Here is a 23,080-nt window from a genome sequence, read left to right as displayed (position 1 = left end):
ATTATTAAGATTCTCCTCTTTTGATTGTAAACTTTTATTTCACATTTTACGTGTTTTGTTTTGTTTGGGTGAGCTTCTTTTTTTCCCCTTCAATAATATAAACATTGTTTTCAACTCTATAGTGCTCTTTGTTAATGGAGATACAGGTTAGTTATAGAAAAGTGGTTAAAAACGAAGTTACAACCACAAAATAAAATATTATTAAGCTGTTAAAATATGCAAAATTTCACACATATAATTTAAATCAAAGGTAGCATAGAATATAAAGTATGTATATACCAAGTTCCTCATAATATAATAAATTATGCTGCGCTGTGCTGTTGCTTCAGTCGTGTCCAACTCTTTGTGACTTTATGGACTGTAGCCTACCAGGCTCCTCTGTGCATGGGCTTCTCCAGGCAAGAATGTTGGAGTGGATTGCCTTGCCCTCCTCCAGGGGATCTTTCTTACCCATGTCTCTTACATCTCCTGCACTGGTAGGAGGGTTCTTTACCACTAGCACCACCTACACATATATACTTACATATACCTATATGTCTATATACTTCAAACCACCAAAGAATGTATATGAAAATTTTACCTGTGATTGTATCAGGTTCACTTCTAATAGTTCTGTATTTTTCCAAATGTTTTGTTTTTTTTGACCATGACACTTGACATATAGGATCTTAGCTCCCTGAGCAGGGATCAGACTTGGGCCCTCAGCAGTGAACACATGGAATCCCAATAACTGGACTGACAGGAAATTCCTCTGTATTTTCCACATTTTTATATTGTGTATTATTTTACAATTTAATAAACAATTATTAAAATTATTTTTTAAATTAAAAAAAAAGATGAGCACAGTAGAGGACGTAAATGGCCTACTGATATTAGACGTCACTATGGAAATATATGCCACAATTCCCCGGATAATTTAGACGCTAGCATGAGTAAGAGTTTCAGTTTGGCTTAGGAGACCAGGGGGTGTGATGCAAAAGTGTGTAGGTCTGTTTTATAATCTGAAGGGTAGTTCCAGTTACACAGTTATGCAAAACTCAAACATAGTTAATCACATAGTTAATCACATAACTAACATAACTAAACATAGTTAATAACAGTTTTCCCAGCAAAGAGTTTAGTACCACCTGACTATAAAAGTGAGACTGCTACAGCAGTTTCCCTACCACGTGAGTCAAATGGTACAAAAATGTGAGTTGGGCACCTATGCATAGCTCCTCAGGCTGTCAGGAAACCAAATATGAGAGGAAATAGAAAACAAATAACTTGACCAAATAATAGAATACTTCAGACACTTAGGAAATTTTTCAAAAATTATCTTTCTAGGACATAATGAAGAAAGGTCATATGATGTCACAGGTCATATGTTGAGTGTCATTTCTTATCACGACTTTCAGAACCTAAAGTTGCCTATAAAGAATAATGGAAAGAAAACCAGAGAGTGTACTGACTTTAGTGACAGAAGAACCAGGTTTGAGTTTCAGTTATAGCAAGGAGTGTAGTTGAGTGGACTTAGACATATATAATAACCTCTCCAAACCTTAGTTTCTCAACTGTAAAATTGAGATTATTCTACTGCCTACTTTACAAAATGTTCTGAGAATGAAATAAGCAATTGTGTGTGGAAATATTTTGTAAAGTAAAAAAAGACTTCACACATACATATGCATATGCCTACACACATATCTAGTTTTTTTTTCCCTTACCCTGGCAATTTTTAGTCCATTTAAATTACAATTTATTTACAAGTAAAATGACTACTAGACTTTTTTGTTTGTTTAAAAGCCAATGAGGATGTCACAGATTCGAACAGATATTCTGAGATGTAAGATATTAAAAAAAATATTTTCTTCCCCAAATCAACAGAATTTTCGATTTTAAAAGAGAACAATTCAAATCTTGCAATAGATTTCAAAGCTTTTACCTTAGGTCTTCAAGTCGTTTGCAACAGCCATACCTCAGACAAGATTCCCAGTTGGAGGGAAATTAAAACACCAGTTGAATGATACCATGCTAGAACTTCATTGTCAGCAACCTCCCTCACATCCAATTTGGGCATGACTTTCACACCTCAAGGGATTGAAAAATATTTATTTAACTTGTAAAAAATATTTCTTCAGTTATATTGTGTATCTGTATGCCAGCTCTGTTTGACCTTACCATTTACCAACCTGAGCTAGTAACTAAATTCAAAAGTATATCTAGCAAAATAAGACTTTAATCTGTATATCCAGCAAAACATGATATTAACCCATGTATCTAAGTGCATTGCCCTGACATACATATACTTTCAACATATAATTTGCATTTTTAAATAATTATACTAAATTATTATTATAATTAAGTATAATTATTATAAATTATACTCTTTGGAAAATAGCTATGTGCAGTCAAATAGCCAAATTATTATATTGTTCCAAGTCTTAGCCTAAATCAATGTGATGTTGATTATCTAAACCAGAAGACAGGTAACAGAATTACTTTGGTCAGTGAAATGAAATCTTAGTATTTTTTTTTAATTTTAATATAACTGGTATTCCAGTGCAAGTAAATACTAGTTATTTATATGTTACTGTCATAATGTTTATTAAGTACACAGGTCCTAGAAAAAGAGACATCCATCCAACATTAAAATCAGTGCTTTCAGTGGAGAAGAGAGAACACACAAAACACAAAAGTAAACAAAAATAAAACACAAGTCCATTGAATCCGTGATAAGGAAGTACAAAATATTTTACATTGATCCTCCTCTTCACTGACTCCTTCTTAGGCAGAGAAGTCTCCTGATTGGTTGCTGGAACTTGGAATTACTGCAGATCATTATAACCGAATGACCAGAGGGATATGCTGCCATAATATTCTTCACCACAAAGAAGCAGTGACTTCCATAAGGAATATTGAATGTCATATTTGCCATGAAGGCACAAAAGTAAGAAATAAAGAAGCAAAAGAATGTTATCACTGTTCTTAATGCATTAATATGGGCTTCAGTCCTGGTGTTTCTGAAACCAGGAGGTCCATTTTGCATCCGATGAGTGTGCTTGTAGAGAGAAATGAATAATATAACAGTGCATATTATAAATATGGTCAGAGGAAATAGTAATGCCAAGTTGACGAGAAGAACTTCATTAATTTGCTTTGTGTTGAGTTTAATCCTCTTAGCTGTGGCATTCCCCAGGACATCAATATCCACAATTTTAGGGTAATCCACCTTGACACACAGAGCTGCAATGTTCATAGAGGTCAGCAGGCTTCCCAGGAGCATCCAAGGCATTAACTTTGAGATCCTGACTTTCAGCCAAAGAAAACAGCACTGGGTGAAGCCTGTTACCTTGAGGCAGTAAAATAAAGAGAGACAGGTGGCAAACCAGAGACTGACAGAGCTGAAAAACATCCAAAAGAGCAGCATTGGTGTGCCATAGATTTTTGTGCTATAAAAGCGTGGAAAGAACACTGAGAAAAAACCTTGTACCATTAACACAGTCTGTAGACCAAATCTAGACATCCCGATACATACGAACAGGAGTTGCATGGGTGTTAGCTTTCTGCTTTTGACCAATTCATTACAGTTGATGATTATAAGAAATCCATTTACTGTAACCCCTGTAATAAATTCTGCAGACATGATGATAACATGTGGAATAACTGACAAAGAGATCATGTTTCCTACCACGAATCTTAGCTTTTCCTTGTGGACAGTGTTCCACACTTCCTCCAGACGATCTTGCAGATAGGAAGCATACAGCATTGAGAAATGTGACCCTCTGCCAACTCCTGGATCATAAGCAGAGTGGATCTAGAGTCTACACTAGACTTCTTCCTTAAGGAAGAGAATCAGAGGGAGCAGTTTTTAAATCTGATGCCCTTCATTCAAAATGGTGGGAATGCAAATCCAAAGATTTGAATGATGGTAAAGTATTCCAATTACATCCTAGCAAAAACTGTCATGTTGACATTATTCAGTTCTCACAATTACTCAATTATATAAAAAATCTGATTATAAATGTTTTATTTAGGTTACTACTGTTTTCTTTTCATTTTTTCCAAATGCCACATTCTTGGGACAGACAACAATTTCTTATTATTGGCATAAGTATCCACTCTTCGATGTGGCTCTTTCTTCAGTAAACTTTTTTCCTGTTAATACTGGTTCTAAGACACTTTATTTTTTATTTTTATTTTTTTTTTAGTTTTTTAGTTTTTAAATTTTAATATCTTTAATTCTTACATGCGTTCCCAAACATGAACCCCCCTCCCACCTCCCCTCCCCATAACATCTCTCTGGGTCATCCCCATGCACCAGCCCCAAGCATGCTGCATCCTGCGTCAGACATAGACTGGCAATTCAATTCTTACATGATAGTATACATGTTAGGATGTCATTCTCCCAAATCATCCCACCCTCTCCCTCTCCCTCTGAGTCCAAAGGTCCATTATACACATCTGTGTCTCTTTCCCTGTCTTGCATACAGGGTCGTCATTGCCACCTTCCTAAATTCCATATATATGTGTTAGTATACTGTATTGGTGTTTTTCTTTCTGGCTTACTTCACTCTGTATAATTGGCTCCAGTTTCATCCATCTCATCAGAACTGATTCAAATGAATTCTTTTTTATGGCTGAGTAATACTCCATTGTGTATATGTACCACAGCTCTCTTATCCATTCATCTGCTGATGGACATCTAGGTTGTTTCCATGTCCTGGCTATTATAAACAGTGCTGCGATGAACATTGGGGTACATGTGTCTCTTTCAGTTCTGGTTTCCTCGGTGTGTATGCCCAGAAGTGGGATTGCTGGGTCATAAGGTAGTTCTATTTGCAATTTTTTAAGGAATCTCCACACCGTTCTCCATAGTGGCTGTACTAGTTTGCATTCCCACCAACAGTGTAGGAGGGTTCCCTTTTCTCCACACCCTCTCCAGCATTTATTGCTTGCAGATTTTTGGATCGCAGCCATTCTGACTGGTGTGAAGTGGTACCTCATTGTGGTTTTGATTTGCATTTCTCTGATAATGAGTGATGTTGAGCATCTTTTCATGTGTTTGTTAGCCATCCGTATGTCTTCTTTGGAGAAATGTCTATTTAGTTCTTTGGCCCATTTTTTGATTGGGTCGTTTATTTTTCTGGAATTGAGCTGCATAAGTTGCTTGTATATTTTTGAGATTAGTTGTTTGTCAGTTGCTTCATTTGCTATTATTTTCTCCCATTCAGAAAGCTGTCTTTTCACCTTGCTTATATTTTCCTTTGTTGTGCAGAAGCTTTTAATTTTAATTAGATCCCATTTGTTTATTTTTGCTTTTATTTCCAGAATTCTGGGAGGTGGATCATAGAGGATCCTGCTGTGATTTATGTCTGAGAGTGTTTTGCCTATGTTCTCCTCTAGGAGTTTTATAGTTTCTGATCTTACATTTAGATCTTTAATCCATTTTGAGTTTATTTTTGTGTGCAGTGTTAGGAAGTGATCTAGTTTCATTCTTTTACAAGTGGTTGACCAGTTTTCCCAGCACCACTTGTTAAAGAGATTGTCTTTACTCCATTGTATATTCTTGCCTCCTTTGTCAAAGATAAGGTGTCCATATGTGTGTGGATTTATATCTGGGCTTTCTATTTTGTTCCATTGATCTATATGTCTGTGGTTCTAAGACACTTTAAATGAATTCTTCCTGACCCTTCCTCACCCAACCCCAGCCCTCCAAAAAGCAATTAATTTTTTTCTCCAGAATTGAACATTATTTCCTGGGACTTAACTTTGTAAAGAATCCTTCATTACCCTAAATGATTTCTCATATTTTCAGTCTTCTTGGTAAAACTGTGACCCAAGGGTCAGCAAACCCCAGTGATAAAAGTAGTGTGTAATTTATTCATATGCTTATGTGCTCACGCTGAAGATCATCATTTCAAAAGATAGATGGTACAGAAACTTAAAGCCAACAGCAGAGAGTGTAATTGCATACACGTTAAATTTATTTTTCTCCCTTTTTACAAAGAGATGTCATATAACCTTGTTGAACTTTAGTTACAGCACATGTAAAACATAAATAAATCATCACTGGGCTGTGCTTTTGCTTCTGTTAGGCCCATACTGTTTCTGTCCTTTATTGTGCCCATCTTTGAATGAAATATTCCCTTGGTATCTCTAGTTTTCTTGAAGAGATCTATAGTCTTTCCCATTCTATTGTTTTCCTCTATTTCTTTGCATTGATTGCTGGGGAAGGCTTTCTTATCTCTCCTTGCTATTCTTTGGAACTCTACATTCAGCTGGGTTTATCTTTCCTTTTTTCCTTTGCCTTTATTTTCTCTTCTTTTCTCAGCTATTTGTAAGGCCTCCCCAGACAACCATTTTGCCTTTTTGCATTTCTTTTTCTTGGGGATGGTCTTGATCACTGCCTCCTGTACAATGTCACAAACCTCTGTTCATAGTTCTTGGTTAGAACTGGAACATGGACATGAAACGGTTAGACGTGGAACAACAAACTGGTTCCAAATTGGGAAAGGTGTATGTCAAGGCTGTCGATTGTCAACTTGCTTATTTAACTTATATGCCTAGTACATCATGAGAAATGCTGGATTGGATGAAGCACAAGCTGGAATCAAGATTGCCAGGAGAAATATCAATAACCTCAGATACTCAGATGACACCATTCTTATGGCAGAAAGCAAAGAGGAACTAAAGGGCCTCTTGAAGAAAGTGAAAGAAGAGAATGAAAAAAACTGGCTTAAAACTCAACATTCAAAAAAACGAAGATCATGGCACCCAGTCCAATAATTTCATGGCAAACAGATGGGGAAACAAGGGAAACAGTGACAGACTTTACTGTCTTGGGCTCCAAAATCACTGCAGATGGTGACTACAGCCATGAAATTAAAAGTGTTTGCTTCTTGGAAGAAAAGCTATGACCAAACTAGATAGCATATTAAAAAGCAGAGACATTACTTTGCCAACAAAAGTTTATCTAGTTAAAGCTGTGGTTTTTCCAGTAATCATGTATGAATGTGAGAGTTGGACCATAAAGAAAGCTGAGCACCAAAGAATTGATGCTTTTGAACTGTGGTGTTGGAGAAGACTCTTGAAAGTCCCTTGGACTGCAAGGAGATCAACCCAGTTAATCTTAAAGGAGATCAGTCCTGACTATTCATTGGAAGGACACTTGCTGAAGCCCACCTGATGTGAGGAGCCAGCTCAACGGAAAAAACCCTGATGCTGGGAAAGACTGAAGGCAGGAGAAGAGGATGACAGAGGATGAGATGGCTGGATGGCATCACTAGCTTGATGGACATGAGTTTGAGCAAGCTCTAGGAGTTGGTGATGGACAGGGAGGCCTGGCATGCTGCAGTTCATGGGGTCGCAGAGAGTCAGACAAGACTGAGACCAAACTGAACTGAACTGTGCTGTGCTTAGTCATGTCTGACTCTCTGTGATCCCATGGACTGTGGCCCACCAGGCTCCTTTATCCATGGGGATGCTCCAGGCAAGGCACTGGAGTGGGTTGCCATGCCCTCTTGCAGGGGATCTTCCCAGTCCAGGGATCTTACCCAGGTCTCCTGCATTGCAAGTGGATTCTTTACTGTCTGAGCTACTAGGGAGGCCCAAATCAGTATTACCTCATAACTGTTTGGTTATGGGGCTCAAACTGTTTAGTTCAATGGCTGGGTCATACTAAGTACTCAACATATATTAACTACTTATTAATACTATCAGTTCAGTTCAGTTCAGTTCAGTTGCTCAGTCATGTCTGACTCTTTGAGACCCCATGAACCGCAGTATGCCAGGCCTCCCTGTCCACCACCAACTCCCAGAGTTCACCCAAACCCACATCCATAGAGTCAGTGATGCCATCCAACCATCTCATCCTCTGTTGTCCCCTTCTCCTCCTGCCCTCAGTCTTTCCCAGCACTGGTGTCTTTTCAAATGAGTCAGCTCTTCGCACATTCCTTCCAAAGAAATCCCAGGACTGATCTCCATTATAATGGACTGGTTGGATCTCCTTACAGTCCAAGCGACTCTCAAGAGTCTTCTCCAACACCACAGTTCAAAAGCATCAAATGTCTTCTTATTGTATTTACCTCAGCAAAAAAATAAAAACCTGATTCTGTTAACATTTTTAATAAGACAGTTAAAATGCTTTCAATAAGAAATAAGATTATAAGAGTATAGAAAATAAAAGCAGCATAGTACTGGATTTGCCACCCACTGTACAACATCATTCATGGTTTTACTAGCCCATAAACACATCTTCAGAGCCACCTCTGTGACATTCCCCAGACACCTCCAGGTGACCTCCCCACACATCTTCTATACACCACAGATATCCAAAATGTAGTAAGATGTATCCCATCTTTATCTCTTCTAAAAGGCTGGTTTTGTGACCCATATATCAGTTTCCCTTTAGTGTCTGAATTTGTAATCTTTCTTGTCTATAAACCATGACTGTCCAGTGAATAGTATTTGCCTTGCTTGGTGATGGCGCAGTGGTAAAGAGTCCACCTGCTAATTCAGGAGATGCAGGAGATGCAAGTTTGATCCCTGGGTCAGGAAGATCCCCTGGAATAGGAAATGGCAACCCACCAGTATTCTTGCTTGGGAAAACCCATGGACAGAGGAGCCTGGTGGGGCCGTAGTCCCTGGGGTCATATAGAGTCAGATATGATGGAGCATGCATGCAGACATGACCCCTAAGGTCTATTCCCAATTCTAGGTACAGGTGAAGAAGCTTCTTCTCAATTCCAAACTCTAGACCAGAATCAAGGTTCTGGGAAGAAGAAGAAGAAACAGGATTTGTACATTTCATAACTTGATGTCCTAAGTCACCTGAGACTGAGTTACAACTATTGAGTGACTGCATTTAAAAGTTTCTGATAACTGAGTGTTCAAATACTATGGAACTCTAAGGAATCTGGTCTTAGTCAAAATAAAAAGTCAAGCAATCGTAGCCTTCCATTAACAAAAAGTTTTTTTAATTAATATTTTGTTTTTTTGTTTTTTTTTTTTTTAGTTTTTTATTTTTTAAATTTTACAATCTTTAATTCTTACATGCATTCCCAAACATGAACCCCCCTCCCACCTCCCTCCCCATAACATCTTTCTGGGTCATCCCCATGCACCAGCCCCAAGCATGCTGCATCCTGCGTCAGACATAGACTGGCGATTCAATTCACATGATAGTATACATGTTAGAATGTCATTCTCCCAAATCATCCCACCCTCTCCCTCTCCCTCTGAGTCCAAAAGTCCGTTATACACATCTGTGTCTCTTTCCCTGTCTTGCATACAGGGTCGTCATTGCCATCTTCCTAAATTCCATATATATGTGTTAGTATACTGTATTGGTTATGATTGTATTTCACTGAATGAATTTGTTGAATTAAGTGATGTACAATAATTTGGCATGTACCTAATCAGTCAGATGATATTTATATGACAACTTAACTAAGTAATGTTAACTAAAAAATGTGACTATCAGGGTAATTTTTTTTGTTGTAGTTATAATAGATGTTCATTGTTCTTTGAGGATATTGTTGCAAGGCATTATGAAAATGGTATATGATCATGGCCAAAATGTATTCTATTCTAGTGCAGCAATGGGGATCTTTTATATATCAGATATCTTCACAACAATAACCGGTATTTGGGGAGACAACAATCATACTATCTTCTTCATTCCCTGTTATCCCTTTTCTGTGGTTGTTTCTCTCAATTTCCATAGTAAAGTAGGGTAGTAAAATATAGACCAATATATGGAAACTCTTGTTAGTCAAAACAATTAACAAAGTTGATTTTAATCAAGGTTAATTTGTTGTAATTATGATTAAGTATAATTGTAATCATATTTACAAAAAGAACTTCTTTTTAAAAATATTGCATATTTATAACAGCTACCTCAGAATGCACATCTGTCACAGAGACATAAAATCTTAAGATAATATAAAATCACAAAGAACATTTTAGGGGTAGGTTTTTTGAATCACACTTAATAGATAAAGATGTAATTTATAATCTGGAATCTATTCTTGTTGAGTGTCCAACTGCTTTAAAAATTTTTGCTGAGTTAGTTTTAAACAACCTTGCTTTTGTCACATTTTCACAGGTATATCTGGCAGTCTGATTTGTGGGTTATATGAATTTGTTAAATAATTTATTTCATTTTGAAATCCTGGATTACAGCTCTAATTTGCCTCTCTAAATACTGCATTACTTAATTGAATACAAAGCTTGGATATTCCAAGGACTATTCTAAAAGTATAATTGGCATTCAACTACCCTTTTGCTGGCTTGTATTTGCATTCGTGATTTTCCTGTCATATGTGAATTGCTTTGCATGTGCCCTTATTGAACTCTGTTTTGGAAGGAGAATTTTAGAGAAGAGCTTTCTTAGATCTGGGGAAAGTTCACGGCGAGTGAGACAGTGTTGAAATTAGTAATTTATAAGTTTGTTTATAGATCTTGGAAAGGCAGTGGTCAAATGGTAAAACTTTGAAAGTTTTACTAAAAAAAATAGATTTCTTTGAAAAGAGAAATAATAGTATCTACCAAGAGACATTGGGTACTTATGATTCATTAGGAAAATTTCAGAATTTTCAAATTAAACAATCTCTGAAAGTTTTACTAAAAAAATAGATTTCTTTGAAAAGAGAAATAACATTATCTACCAACAGACATTGGATATTTACGATTCATTAGGAGAATTTCAGTTTAGTCACCTTCTAGTAAATACATATGCTTCTAAATGCTCATGCGAACCTTGCAAACTAGTGCACTTTCAGTGAAACTTTTTGTGTGTTTGCTTGCTTTGCTTTTGCTTTGAACAACATGGTAAGAGTCACTTGATTCTAAGATGATGTTCATAAATAGCTTCTAAAACTAGAGCAAACTTTAAATAATGTTATTACCAGTAGGTGTTTCCCATGCACAGAGATCAGTTTATTCTGTTCTCATTGGCTATAACTGTACAGATGTCTGAATTTTTATAGCAAGAACATTGATGCCTTGTTCTCTCATTAGCAGCCTTTGGGCACAGTTTCCTTGCTGAGGCCAAACTTGACTCACTAGAGAAGCAATATTTTAGAGTCTATGAAATATGTCTTCATGTCTTTCAAATGTTCAGTGTAGTTTCTATTTTATGTTGGATTGATTTTACTAGTCTAATGGGTTGTCTATGTGGATTTCTATTTTGAAGTCAAATTTTAAAATTTAGTTTCTGAATTCCTTCCCCGAGTTTCCAGAATAATATTAAGTATCAGGTGAGTGAAGAAGAATCCAAATTGGGTGAGCATAAGGCTAATAATCCAAGCCACCAAAATTTCTCCATATGTGTTATACTGCACTCAGGAGGTTAGTCTCTGAAAAAAACAGACCAAATTTAAACAATAGAAATTAAGGAAATTTGCTAATTGTATTCAGATCTGACAATAATATTTAACTTGCCATAAGACTGACAAACATCTATTTTATTTTAAAAATACATTCTAATGCATGTAAGAATTAAAGATATTAAAATTTAAAAAAAAATAAATAAAAATACATTCTAGGCATTATTCTGCATGTGCGCATGCATGCTCAGTCATTTTCGACTCTGTGACCCTTTGGACTGTGGCCCACCAGCCTCCACTGTCGGTAGGAATTTTCAGGCAAGAAGACTGGAGGGGACTGCCATTTCCACCTACAGGGATCTTCCTGACCCAGGGATAGAACATGCATCTTCTGCATCTCCTGTATTGCAGGCATGTTTACCTGCTGAGCCATTGGGGAATACTTATTCTCATTTAATTCTTACTGAGAAACTATGGAATTGTTTGATGAACAGAGCGAAGTCACAGTTTTGAAACTTCAGGAGAGTGTAAATAAGGATTTGAATACAGGTGGTCAGCTTCTGTCCAGAGCCCATATTATTGACCAAAAAACGACATCATATTCAGGTTGGAATACTTTGCTTGACAAAAATCATCAGAAAATATATGTTAAATCACATGGAGAATCACAGTTTAACAGCCATCCACATATACATTGGTAGGGAAGACTTAATAAAATCCATCTGTTTAAGATCACACTGGTGGAATGATAAAGTCACAGAGACCCTGGATTATTAACATATCTGACTGCATCTGGATGTCATGGGACTAAGGCAGCAAATAGCAAATACAATCTAGTAGTAAGCACTCAATAAATATCGTTTCTGAATTTTTCTATGGAAGATGAGACAAGACTTGGTTCCGGAATGGTAGAGAATTTCTTAGGATTCAGAAAAACCTTATTGGAAGAAGAAAGGGATCAGATACCATCACAAAAATCCACGCTTTATAGAGAAGGGTATTTCGGAATCCTAAAAATTAAGTGACTTATTCAAGGTTCAAATGAGTAAAAACTGACAGAACTAATATAGGCAGTTTCAATTTTCTGAGCTTACCTTTGCTCAAAGGCAAAATGAGTGCATGGGGAAAAAATGAATTATCTACAATTTTGACTTTGTCAACATTTTCTGCCCAAAGTTGGAAAGTTTCTTGCAGAACCCTGAACTAATTGAGCTGCCTCTGCATGAGCAATGTCCCATGTAGGACAGATAGACAGAGAATAAGATTTAATGATGCACTGATTAATACACTGGATTAATATCCAGTTTTTGAGCTAACTCTTCTCAACTTACCCCACCCTAGCCTAGTTACAATGTTTATTATAATTCTACTTTGATGGTCTTTCTATGTGCAAATTATAATTTGTATCTCAGAGAATCAGTGAATGAGGAGGTAGAGAAGAGCTCAGTTTCTCAGAGAGACTATGTAGTTAAGGATTTCTCTATCTCCTTATCACATGACTAAAATTCAACTTTCACTGTGACACGAGAGAGTTTAAACCAACAGGAAATTAATGATGCAATACTTTTGAAAATTGCATAAAAATGCAAAAGGTAAATAATTGCTATGCACTGGCTGAATATGATATATATGTATCTATGAAATAGAATAGAGGAAAATTTGGGAAAGGGACATTTTAATTTTTTCATTGGAACTGAGCAAATGTTAAATAACATAATAGAAGCTGACCAAAGAAGAAAGGCTTAGTTTAAAAGTCAGAGAGAAGTAATTAGAATGGTGTACTGTTAAAAGTAAGACACAAGCATTCTATTATATCTCCATCCTGAAATGGATTGTAGCCCACCTTCAGATGTATAACATTCCTTAGTAACACACATGTAACCAGGAAAAGTAGCTGACAGCAGAAAATATGGTAATAAAAATAAGTGTACTCTCCCAAGTTAAGATGTTATAAAATAATTTATGAGAGAGTAAGAGGTATATCGAAAAAGCAAGAGAGTTCCAGAAAAAACATCTATTTCTGCTTTATTGACTATGCCAAAGCCTTTGACTGTGTGGATCACAATAAACTGTGGAAAATTCTGAAAGAGATGGGAATACAGACCACCTGACCTGCCTCTTGAGAAATCTGTATGCAGGTCAGGAAGCAACAGTTAGAACTGGACATGGAACAACAGACTGGTTCCAAATAGGAAAAGGAGTACATCAAGGCTGTATATTGTCACCCTGCTTATTTAACTTATATGCAGAGTACATCATGAGAAACGCTGGACTGGAAGAAGCACAAGCTGGAATCAAGATTGCTGGGAGAAATATCAATAATCTCAGATATGCAGATGAGACCACCCTTATGGCAGAAAGTGAAGAGGAACTAAACAGCCTCTTGATGAAAGTGAAAGAGGAGAGTGAAAAAGTTGGCTTTAAGCTCAACATTCAGAAAACAAAGATCATGGCATCTGGTCCCATCACTTCATGGGAAAGAGATGGGGAAACAGTGGAAACAGTGTCAGAGTTTATTTTTGGGGGCTCCAAAATCACTGCAGATGGTGACTGCAGCCATGAAATTAAAAGATGTTTACTCCTTGGAAGGAAAGTTATGACCAATCTAGACAGCATATTCAAAAGGAGAGATATTACTTTGCCAACAAAGGTCCATCTAGTCAACGCTATGGTTTTTCCAGTAGTCATGTATGGATGTGAGAATTGGACTGTGAAGAAAGCTGAGAGCTGAAGAATTGATGCTTTTGAACTGTGGCGTTGGAGAAGACTGTTGAGAGTCCCTTGGACTGCAAGGAGATCCAACCAGTCCATCCTAAAGGAGATTGGTCCTGGGTGTTCTTTGGAAGGACTGATGCTAAAGCTGAAACTCCAGTACTTTGGCCACCTCATGTGAAGAGTTGACTCATTGGAAATACTCTGATGCTGTGAGGGATTAGGGGCAGGAGGAGAAGGGGATGACAGAGGATGAGATGGCTGGATTGCATCTCCGACTCGCTGGATGTGAGTTTGAGTGAAGTCTGGGAGTTGGTGATGGACAGGGAGGCCTGCTGTGCTGCGATTCATGGGGTCACAAAGAGTTGGACACGGCTGAGTGACTGATCTGAACTAAACTGAAGAGGTGTATAAATTAAATAATACATTTTCTACCAAAATAATGAGTGCAAAAAGCTCATTTAATTTTTAAATTTTTCTGATAATTTTAAAAGTTAGAATTACCTCTTTTGAAAATAGAGATAGGAAACTACATCTTCAGATATTAGATAACTTACCTAAATTTAACCAGACAATCCATGATCAAGGTAGAAACATATTTTGATTTCCATATACACAAATGGATATATTCCAGGCACATAAGTCACATTTTCTACATTGTTGAGAGATTTCATATTCTGAAATACAAAAAGAATATAACTCCAAATCATAGTTTAGAACACAATAAAAAATAAAAATAAATCATGCAAAGTTGGTATTATTTAGCCCATTTTGAAGACCAGATTGTTTCAAATTTAAATAAACATAAAGTGTTTAGATATTTTGACAGTGATCTGTGCTTTCTCTGAGTGTTTTTTTAATATTCATTATTTCAATATTTATTTCACATATGAAGTGATCCTATTCCAACATGAGACTCTGCTATACCTTTATATTTCTGGAGGTGCTCTGGACTCAAAAAGAAAAGCAATAGCAATTTGTTGGAAAATGACATATTTGTTACTATTTTCCTGATCTTCTCAAGGATAAATTATTAAAAGAAAAGATTTGTAACCAATCATTAATCAGTTAAAACTCCAACACCATCATTTATCCTCTTTAGCTTCAGTATGTTAGTTTGGGCTGTCCATGATCCAAGATCAATTTCTGTTCTTTGTTGTTGTTGTTTTTTTAATGTCCTTCGCTTAAGAGATATATCAAAAGCTTAATCAAACAGTATTTTTCCTTGTCTGAGATACAGCTGATGTTACCTGCAGACAACATTTGTAGAAAATAAGAAGCTCTGTGTTCAATTTTGGTGATACTGACATTTCAGAGCTCTTAATGAAGTGGCAATATATGAGCCTTTCAGAAGGTCACATCAAGTAGTCCATCTACAGCAGATAAAAAAGGAGCACAAACCTTCCTTGATTTACATATGGATGTAATCATGTGGGCCTTTTGTGCCAACTAAAAGAAAAAATAGTTTGCATTAAGCAGTATGTGTAAATTGAGCTTTACTCCAAAAGGTATTCACATATAAAAAGGCCATCACTTCTAGGAGACATTATTTCTTCTGAATCTGAAATATCAAACTAGTATACTTATGACTGGGCTTCCATGGTGGCTCAGTGGTAAAAAAAAAATCCACCTGTCAAGGCAGGAGATGTGGGTTTGGTCCTTGGCTGGGGAAGATCCCCTGGAGAAGGAAATGACAACCCACTCCAGTATTCTTGCCCCGGAAATCCCATGGACAGAGGAGCCTGGAGGGTTACAGTCTGTGGAGTCTCAAAAGAGTCAGATACAACTTAGCGACTAAACAGCAACAACAAATATTTAAGACTGTGACATCCAAAAACTAGTGAATGTAAGAGAAATGTTTCCTAAGATTACATGCATAGTATATTTGTGTACTTGTGTATAGGGCTGCCATCTATGGGGTCGCACAGAGTCAGACACAACTGAAGCGACTTAGAAGCAGCAGCAGCAGCAGTATAGCAATATGTATTTATAATATTTAGGTCATTCTACTGACTCTGTCCCTTGGAAATAAAAGATTCTAGAAACAAGTTAACCAGTTGATTCTAAATTTTGAAGACTGGATTTTTGGAATTGAAATTTTCATTTGGGCTAGATGTGTGTTGCTTCTTTTAAACGCATATGTTCCAATTATCTAACATTTGGTGATCATGTTACTGATAATAGGTAGAAGAAAAGGGGAGGGCGGAAATTCTTGAGAGACGTTTCTTTATGTATTTAGGTCAGCACAGTTCCCTCTCTAAATGAAGAAGAGTATATGTTCATTCACTGTAAACCTTACAAATGACATACCAATGACAACTTTGTATCAGAATCAGCTAAATGTTAGCAGTAGCCAATCAAATAAGTATGATTAATTATAAAGTGAGCCTATTTTTTCTGGGAAGTTTAAGAATAGATGTTAGAAAGGTAACTCAATATAACCATGGATTCTATTACATAATTCTTCCATAAAAATGAAAACAGAATCTTTGAGTAGTGTCTCTTTTTCTATCATTTTAATTAATTATGTGGTTGTTGGCATCTAAAGTATTAACCCTGTAGTTGCACATTTTGGATTAAGATTGACATCACATTTAGCTTGAGAAATAAGCATCGAAACCTGTGATAGCCTTTATGCAGTTCAACAGGTGTCAGCATGTGAACTGATATGAACGTGTCCTACTGCTTTCCAGAGTCCAAATCAGATTCCCTTCTACCTTGATCTGTCTCCCAAGTGATCCCTGACATAAACAAATTACTCATGAAGAAATCTCAGTATTTTGGCATAAATTATGAGAACACTTGAGCACTTTTCTAGCCGGCAGTGTCCTGAATGAATACTAAAATCTTCAGTGATGGCTGGGCATAGTTCTAAAAATGGAAGCCCTATTATCCATCATTAAATGAAGTGAAGTGAAGTGAAGTGAAGTGAAAGTCACTCAGTCGTGTCCGACTCTTTGCAACCCCATGGACTATACAGTCCATGGAATCCTCCAGGGCAGAATACTGGAGTGGAAGCCCTTTCCCTTCCGATCTTCCCAACCCAGGGATTGAACCCAGGTGTCTCCTGCATTGGATTCTTTACCAGCTGATCCACCAGGGAAGCCCTATTATCATTCAATATTTTTTTTGTCAAATACTGTATAGATGAATGATTAATCTAGGTCTAGGATCACAGTTGCACAACTTTCAAGACTTTTATATTGTTTTTCTTTTGAAAAGGATGCAGTTGCTATAAACATTGACCATACATTTATTATAAGAAGGGTTCTGCATGACACATATAGCATGAACTGACAACTCATTGATGTCGTAGATTACTTTTCATCCCATTAGACTGGAAAATGATCTTCCAAACCTCCAATAGGTAACTAAAATTTTATAGTACATTCAAATACTAATTAACCATTCTTAAGTTGTTTCTAATTTTTGATAAGTAATACTAACCAGAACATCTTTGCATTTGATTTCATTTCTAATTACCTCCTTAGATGGGGATGTAAGAGTGGACCAAAGCATATGACCATTTTTACGTTCATGTTATGTATTGCCATATGGTTTCCAGAGAAATTCTATCAGTTTACATCCCATCAGCATAATATGAGAGTTTCTGTTTCCTATACATCTCCCAGCTTTTTACATAAAAATGTACTGTTTGTACTAATTTGATAAAATTACATTTGATAGTACATTTGATAAAAATGTACTAATTTGATAGAGAAAATGGCATTTGATTTTTATTTGCATTTTTATATGAACTTTTCTAGATATATGCATGCCCCACTCAACTTTTCTGTGACTCACCTATTTATATCTATTGCCTTTTTTATTTTAAATTAAAGTAAAGGGGAATTTCTTTCATCTTTATGCTTTAAACACTTTCCTAATGAGAAAGGCAAACAATTCTATATATGCAATTAAAGTCATAATATACTTATAACTTCTTGCATCATTTTTAAAAGCATTTCTAATAGGAACACTTTAATTTAGCTATTATGCATTTTACTTTTTAATCTCCCTTGATATATTTTAATACATCATCTACGAATGGAGCCCAGAGTACATTGGAAATTTCCTGGTAAGTATGAGAGAGATCCTTACTAGTGGTAACATACTCTGCCAAGAGTTTAGGCTCTTCTTGGTTATTTGGGCCACGTTTACCTAGATCGTTATAGACTGATGAAGTAAGCAATTGTTTCATCCAATTCCTTTAGGCACATTTCACTGTTTGTGAATATGAGAGAATAGAGATTATTTTTAAAGATGGAATTTATTTTATTTCCTTGTAATGTTCATCCCTTGGGTAAGGGTCCTTCAAATTAGTATTTAAAATTATTTCTTACTTATCTAAAGATTTCATTAAATTCTTATATTAAATCAATAGTTTATCATTCTTAGGTGAAAACCATGTTGCTAGTCAGTCAGAATGAAGATCAAATGAAAATGTTAGGTGGGGCAGCAAAGTCATCTACATATACATCACTACAAATTGAGTGAACTGAACATCTTAAGTAAACCATAAAGCTCATGTCAAAAATCTGGTTTTTTTTTTCTAAATTTGCAAATATAGTCTCACTGTTCTGTGGACTTTATTAATAAGAACTACTTACAGTCTGGTCTTTTGAAATATCTCACATTAAGAACTTACTGAATTAAGCCATCTGAATATTTTCTACTCATTCCAGGCAGTGGACTTGTGAATAAGTTACAGAGAAATCATAAAATGCTCTAAGCTATTTCAATTGGTTTTAATCAGTCTTCTCATATAGCAGACATCAGATAATTTCACAATATTAAAATCATACATCATTCAATGTGATAAAAGGAAAATGGAAATTTTTTTCTCCCAATAAATCTGAATTTTAATAGTATTTTTTCTTGGATGAAGCACATACATATTTTATGAAGGGCAAAATTACCATTCAAACTTAAACTTTTTTAAAGGACTTACAATGTGGTCAAAACTTTTTTTAAAGCTCTAATTATTTATCTCAAATGAAGTAACTCAGAAAATGTGTTTGATGAACAAAATTTTCTGAGAAAAATGATATTACTAGCTTATAACAACCGGCCAGACCCAACAGACTGCTCTGTTTTTCATATATAAAGGATTTTGTCTACTTGTACTCTCATTTCTGGCTATTCTGATTGAATTCTTACTGAAAATATCAATAAAACACATATTTTTATTTTCTTAAGAATTTAGATATATATATATATTACAACTCTAGATTCTATGTCAAACTATTAGGAAGCCAAAGTTAGCCCCATGAAGGAAGAAAATATAAAAGGTGTCTTATTCACTTAAGAAGAGCAAACAAAGCAAAACAAAACAAAAAACAATACACAATGAAGGCAGTACCTTCTTTAATTAGGAAGATTAAAATGCAACACAGGAAGCTTTTTGCTTTTAAGGTGAATCTCTAAAAATATTACCATAAAAGCTTAAGTCCTGCCTGTATATATTGGTAGTTTCCAAAGTGCCAGTTTTAACAAGTTAAATATCAGTGAATATCAACAATGTGCTGAAAAGAGAACGAAGAGAAAATTAATGACTGTTGGGAAGTAGGCAACAGAGTGATGAAAAGTTAAGTTGAAAATATGAACATAGACTATATATGTATACAGGATCTTTAGCAAATGATACACACACCACACAGAAACAGAAAGTAGCATTTCTTATTTTTCAATTAGCCTATTACATTAAGTACAACAAAACAAGTAAACCAGTTCAGGATCCTTTTTTATTTACTTTGAACAGAAATTATTGTTCTTGTTACACAATAATTTGAAACTGAAAGAAAAATGTGTATCATGAGAGTTTAGTAGTTTTCAGAAATACTAACTGAAACTTTTTGAATACTTCATTTAAGTATTTTCTGTGATATATGATTGGTTTGCAATGAAGGAAGATGGAAATCTACCTTGAATGAAATAAATAATAGTTATACATAAAGTTAATATGAAAATTCAGCTGGATACAGACACTCATGATCTCCCAGGGCTCAAGAATTTTTCTTGGATTAAAGTTTTTCACTTTCTTACACTGCAGATGCCAGCGATATCAATTAGGTATTGAGACCTTTTATATTCTTAGAACTAATGAACTCTATAAACCACTTAGAATCTGAAGTTGATTAGTGAGTTACATACCCAGATTAAGGTCCTTATCCTAAAGGAAAAAAGATATATGTATCGGAAGGTTGCAATAACTGATGTTGAAAACAACTGGTTTTTAACACACACGGCATGGAGATAAAGGAATGGTCATTTATTTATTAGATTCCACTGAGCCACCAGATGAGCCCTCAAAGCAGTGGTGGATCAGTTCAAACTTCCTTTGATCAGGAGTGCATTTACTTATTTCCAAGTTTAACTTCAATTTCAAGTAAGTTTTTAAGACTAATTAATTTAGTTGAATGAGATGTGGTTATAGCATTTTGTCTTATGTATTGAAAAAAATAAATTTTACCTTAAAAAGGCATTAGCAATGGAAACCAAGACTGGCTTCTAGGGAATACATTTTTCAATCAATTTTTTTCATAGGAAATCATCTAGACAAAATGATACCCATTATTTGATTATAAAAACAGCTTTTTGGTTTCATATAATGTAAATTCAGAATATTTATCATGTTCAATAAGCACTGTGGCACAGTGGATTTATTGTGCCCCCAGTTAATTTGGATTTCTGACTGTTTTCTGATTAACTGACACATTATTGATCTATTGGGATGAACTGCACTTAAAAATAAGAATACTTCTTGTGTCTTTGTTTATAAGAAATCTCATTTTAATATTTCATGTATATGTTTTTGAAATTGTTCTAGTTATAATAATTTTTAGGATATGTATAGAAAGACAAAAATACACATCTTCTTAGTTATCTTTGGGTCATAATTTATCACCAAAATACAGATATTTTTATGATTAATTATTGTATTGTTCTTTCATAGATAATACAAGAATATCATTTTAACTTTTACATTAGTAACTAGGTTATATAATAAAATAACTAAATCTGTGAATAAGAGATTATTAAATAATGTTTAAAATTGCTTAAATGGCATATTTACAAAGATAAAATCATGTACTATAGTTTTAAATCCAATTTATCTAATCTATATTTTGTTATCAAGGTAGTCTGTATATCCAGAATGACACATTTACATGGCGGAGGGGTTGTAGTTCCTGCTGTGTCTTCTTCGACATTAAATCACCATAGTGTAGGTAAATGTAGGTTTTGTTCTATGTAAATAAGTGAGATGATGGGTCTTTTTACTAATCCATATTTACATGTATTATCCAGATTTTCACTGTTGACAGTGAATCTTGTTAATAGCCATGGTGTTTTATGGAAATGTATGTTGAAAACATAAATACCATGTAAACATAGGGATCAGTCCTGGGTGTTTATCGGAAGGACTGATGCTAAAGCTGAAACTCCAATACTTTGGCCATCTCACGAAAAGAGTTGACTCATTGGAAAAGACTCTGATGCTGGGAGGGATTGGGGGCAGGAGAAGGGGACAACAGAGGATGAGATGGCTGGATGGCATCACTGACTCGATGGACATGAGTTTGAGCAGACTCCGGGAGTTGGTAATGGACAGGGAGGCCTGGAGTGCTGCGATTCATGGGGTCACAAAGAGTCAGACACAACTGAGTGACTGAACTGAACTGAACTGAATGTAAATATGTTATAATTTAAAGAGTAATCCAATAAGCTGAAATACTTAATGTTTGATATGGGAAGAGATCTCTTTACTTGCTCAAATGTTCATTAAGTTGTATAGATGCTTAGTGTCACACAGCTCAATGTCTGTGAAGAGTTAACAGCTTTAGGTGAGGGAGAAATTTCAGGACACCAGCTTTTAAAAAATAAAACACAACTTTCCAGGCAGAGGTAGATTTACCAAAAGCCAATGAAACAGAAGTTTCAGGGCCTCTTATTATCACTGGCTATTTACTTCCAAGGCCTTGTAAGAGACCATGGCAATGTGTGTGAACACAGGTTTTTTGGTAACTTGTAAAAGCAAAATATTTTATCTGCAATTTACTGGCTTCCCTTCACTTTGTTTTCTTTGTGAAAGTTAAGAAAGTGGAAGTGTTTTCTTTGTACTTTCCTCATTTTAAGTGGGACTGGAGTGACGCAGCAATTTGTGAGATATGTCTAAAAACAAGTTGAGTTGGTGATGCACTGAGATTAAGTTTAATATGGTATAGTTATGTGATCCACAGTCTCTTACATGAATAGTTACATAAGAGCTAGCTGTCTCTGTGTAGGAATGGCTTTCTACCATCCATCATACCAATTCGGCTGGTGTCATTATCAGATGTCCAAACTCCTTCTGCTTCCTACATTCCTTGGGGCAAGGAATGGCAACTTTATTTGGAAAGCCAGCAGACCAAGAAGATGGTGGACTGGTGTCCCAAAGAACCATCTTGTGTGCTGTGCTTAATCGCTCAGTCGTGTCTGACTCTTTGAGACCCCTATGAACTTGGCTCACCAGGCACCTCTGTCCATGGGGATTCTCCAGGCAAGAATACTGGAGTGGGTTTCTATGTGCTACTTCAGGGGGTCTTCCCATCCCAGCTAAAATTCAGGCTTCTTTATACTACCAGAGGAGGGGGTGTGGCTGGTTGTTGCAAACTTCTTGGTGCCAGAATCCTTTGTTTTTGTAGCTGTTCATATAGGTTTGGTTACAATCTTGCTGTAAACCTCCAAAAAAACAGTTGTTATTTACTGTTCTACAACTTTCTCTATGAATGGAAAAGTGTTACACCTTTAAAGGTCAGAGCCTTAAGAATGGGCTATCATGCATATTTCAGGTTAAAAGCAACATTCTAGAGAGGTGCAGAGCCAACATGACCAAGCACAGGCAACAGAGCAAAAGGTTTAGAGCTAAAGAAATAGATCCAATATGAAGTCAGATTTTTTCTTCTCTGTTAAATCATGTCACAAGGATATTAGCACCTGAGTCAGAACCTATATAAACATGTCCAACAACATCTAACACTAGAAGTGTGGAAATGGATGAAAAATTGGTCTAAAAATAA

At 35.7% G+C, this 23,080-nt stretch overlaps 1 protein-coding gene across 1 annotated transcript; it reads right to left on the bottom strand.

Annotated features, from left to right (window-relative positions):
- Positions 1–2,752: 2,752 nt before the first annotated feature.
- On the bottom strand, positions 2,753–3,661 carry LOC121819387 (taste receptor type 2 member 1-like). Its single transcript, XM_042248420.1, has one exon. It carries the CDS (start codon positions 3,659–3,661, stop codon positions 2,753–2,755), a length of 909 nt encoding a protein of 302 aa, XP_042104354.1.
- Positions 3,662–23,080: the final 19,419 nt, after the last annotated feature.

Source organism: Ovis aries, chromosome 4, assembly GCF_016772045.2.
Source record: "Ovis aries strain OAR_USU_Benz2616 breed Rambouillet chromosome 4, ARS-UI_Ramb_v3.0, whole genome shotgun sequence".
NCBI classification, from domain to species: domain Eukaryota; kingdom Metazoa; phylum Chordata; class Mammalia; order Artiodactyla; family Bovidae; genus Ovis; species Ovis aries.
The sequence above is the reverse complement of the archived record's forward strand: the minus strand, read 5'-3'. Positions and strand labels throughout refer to the sequence as shown.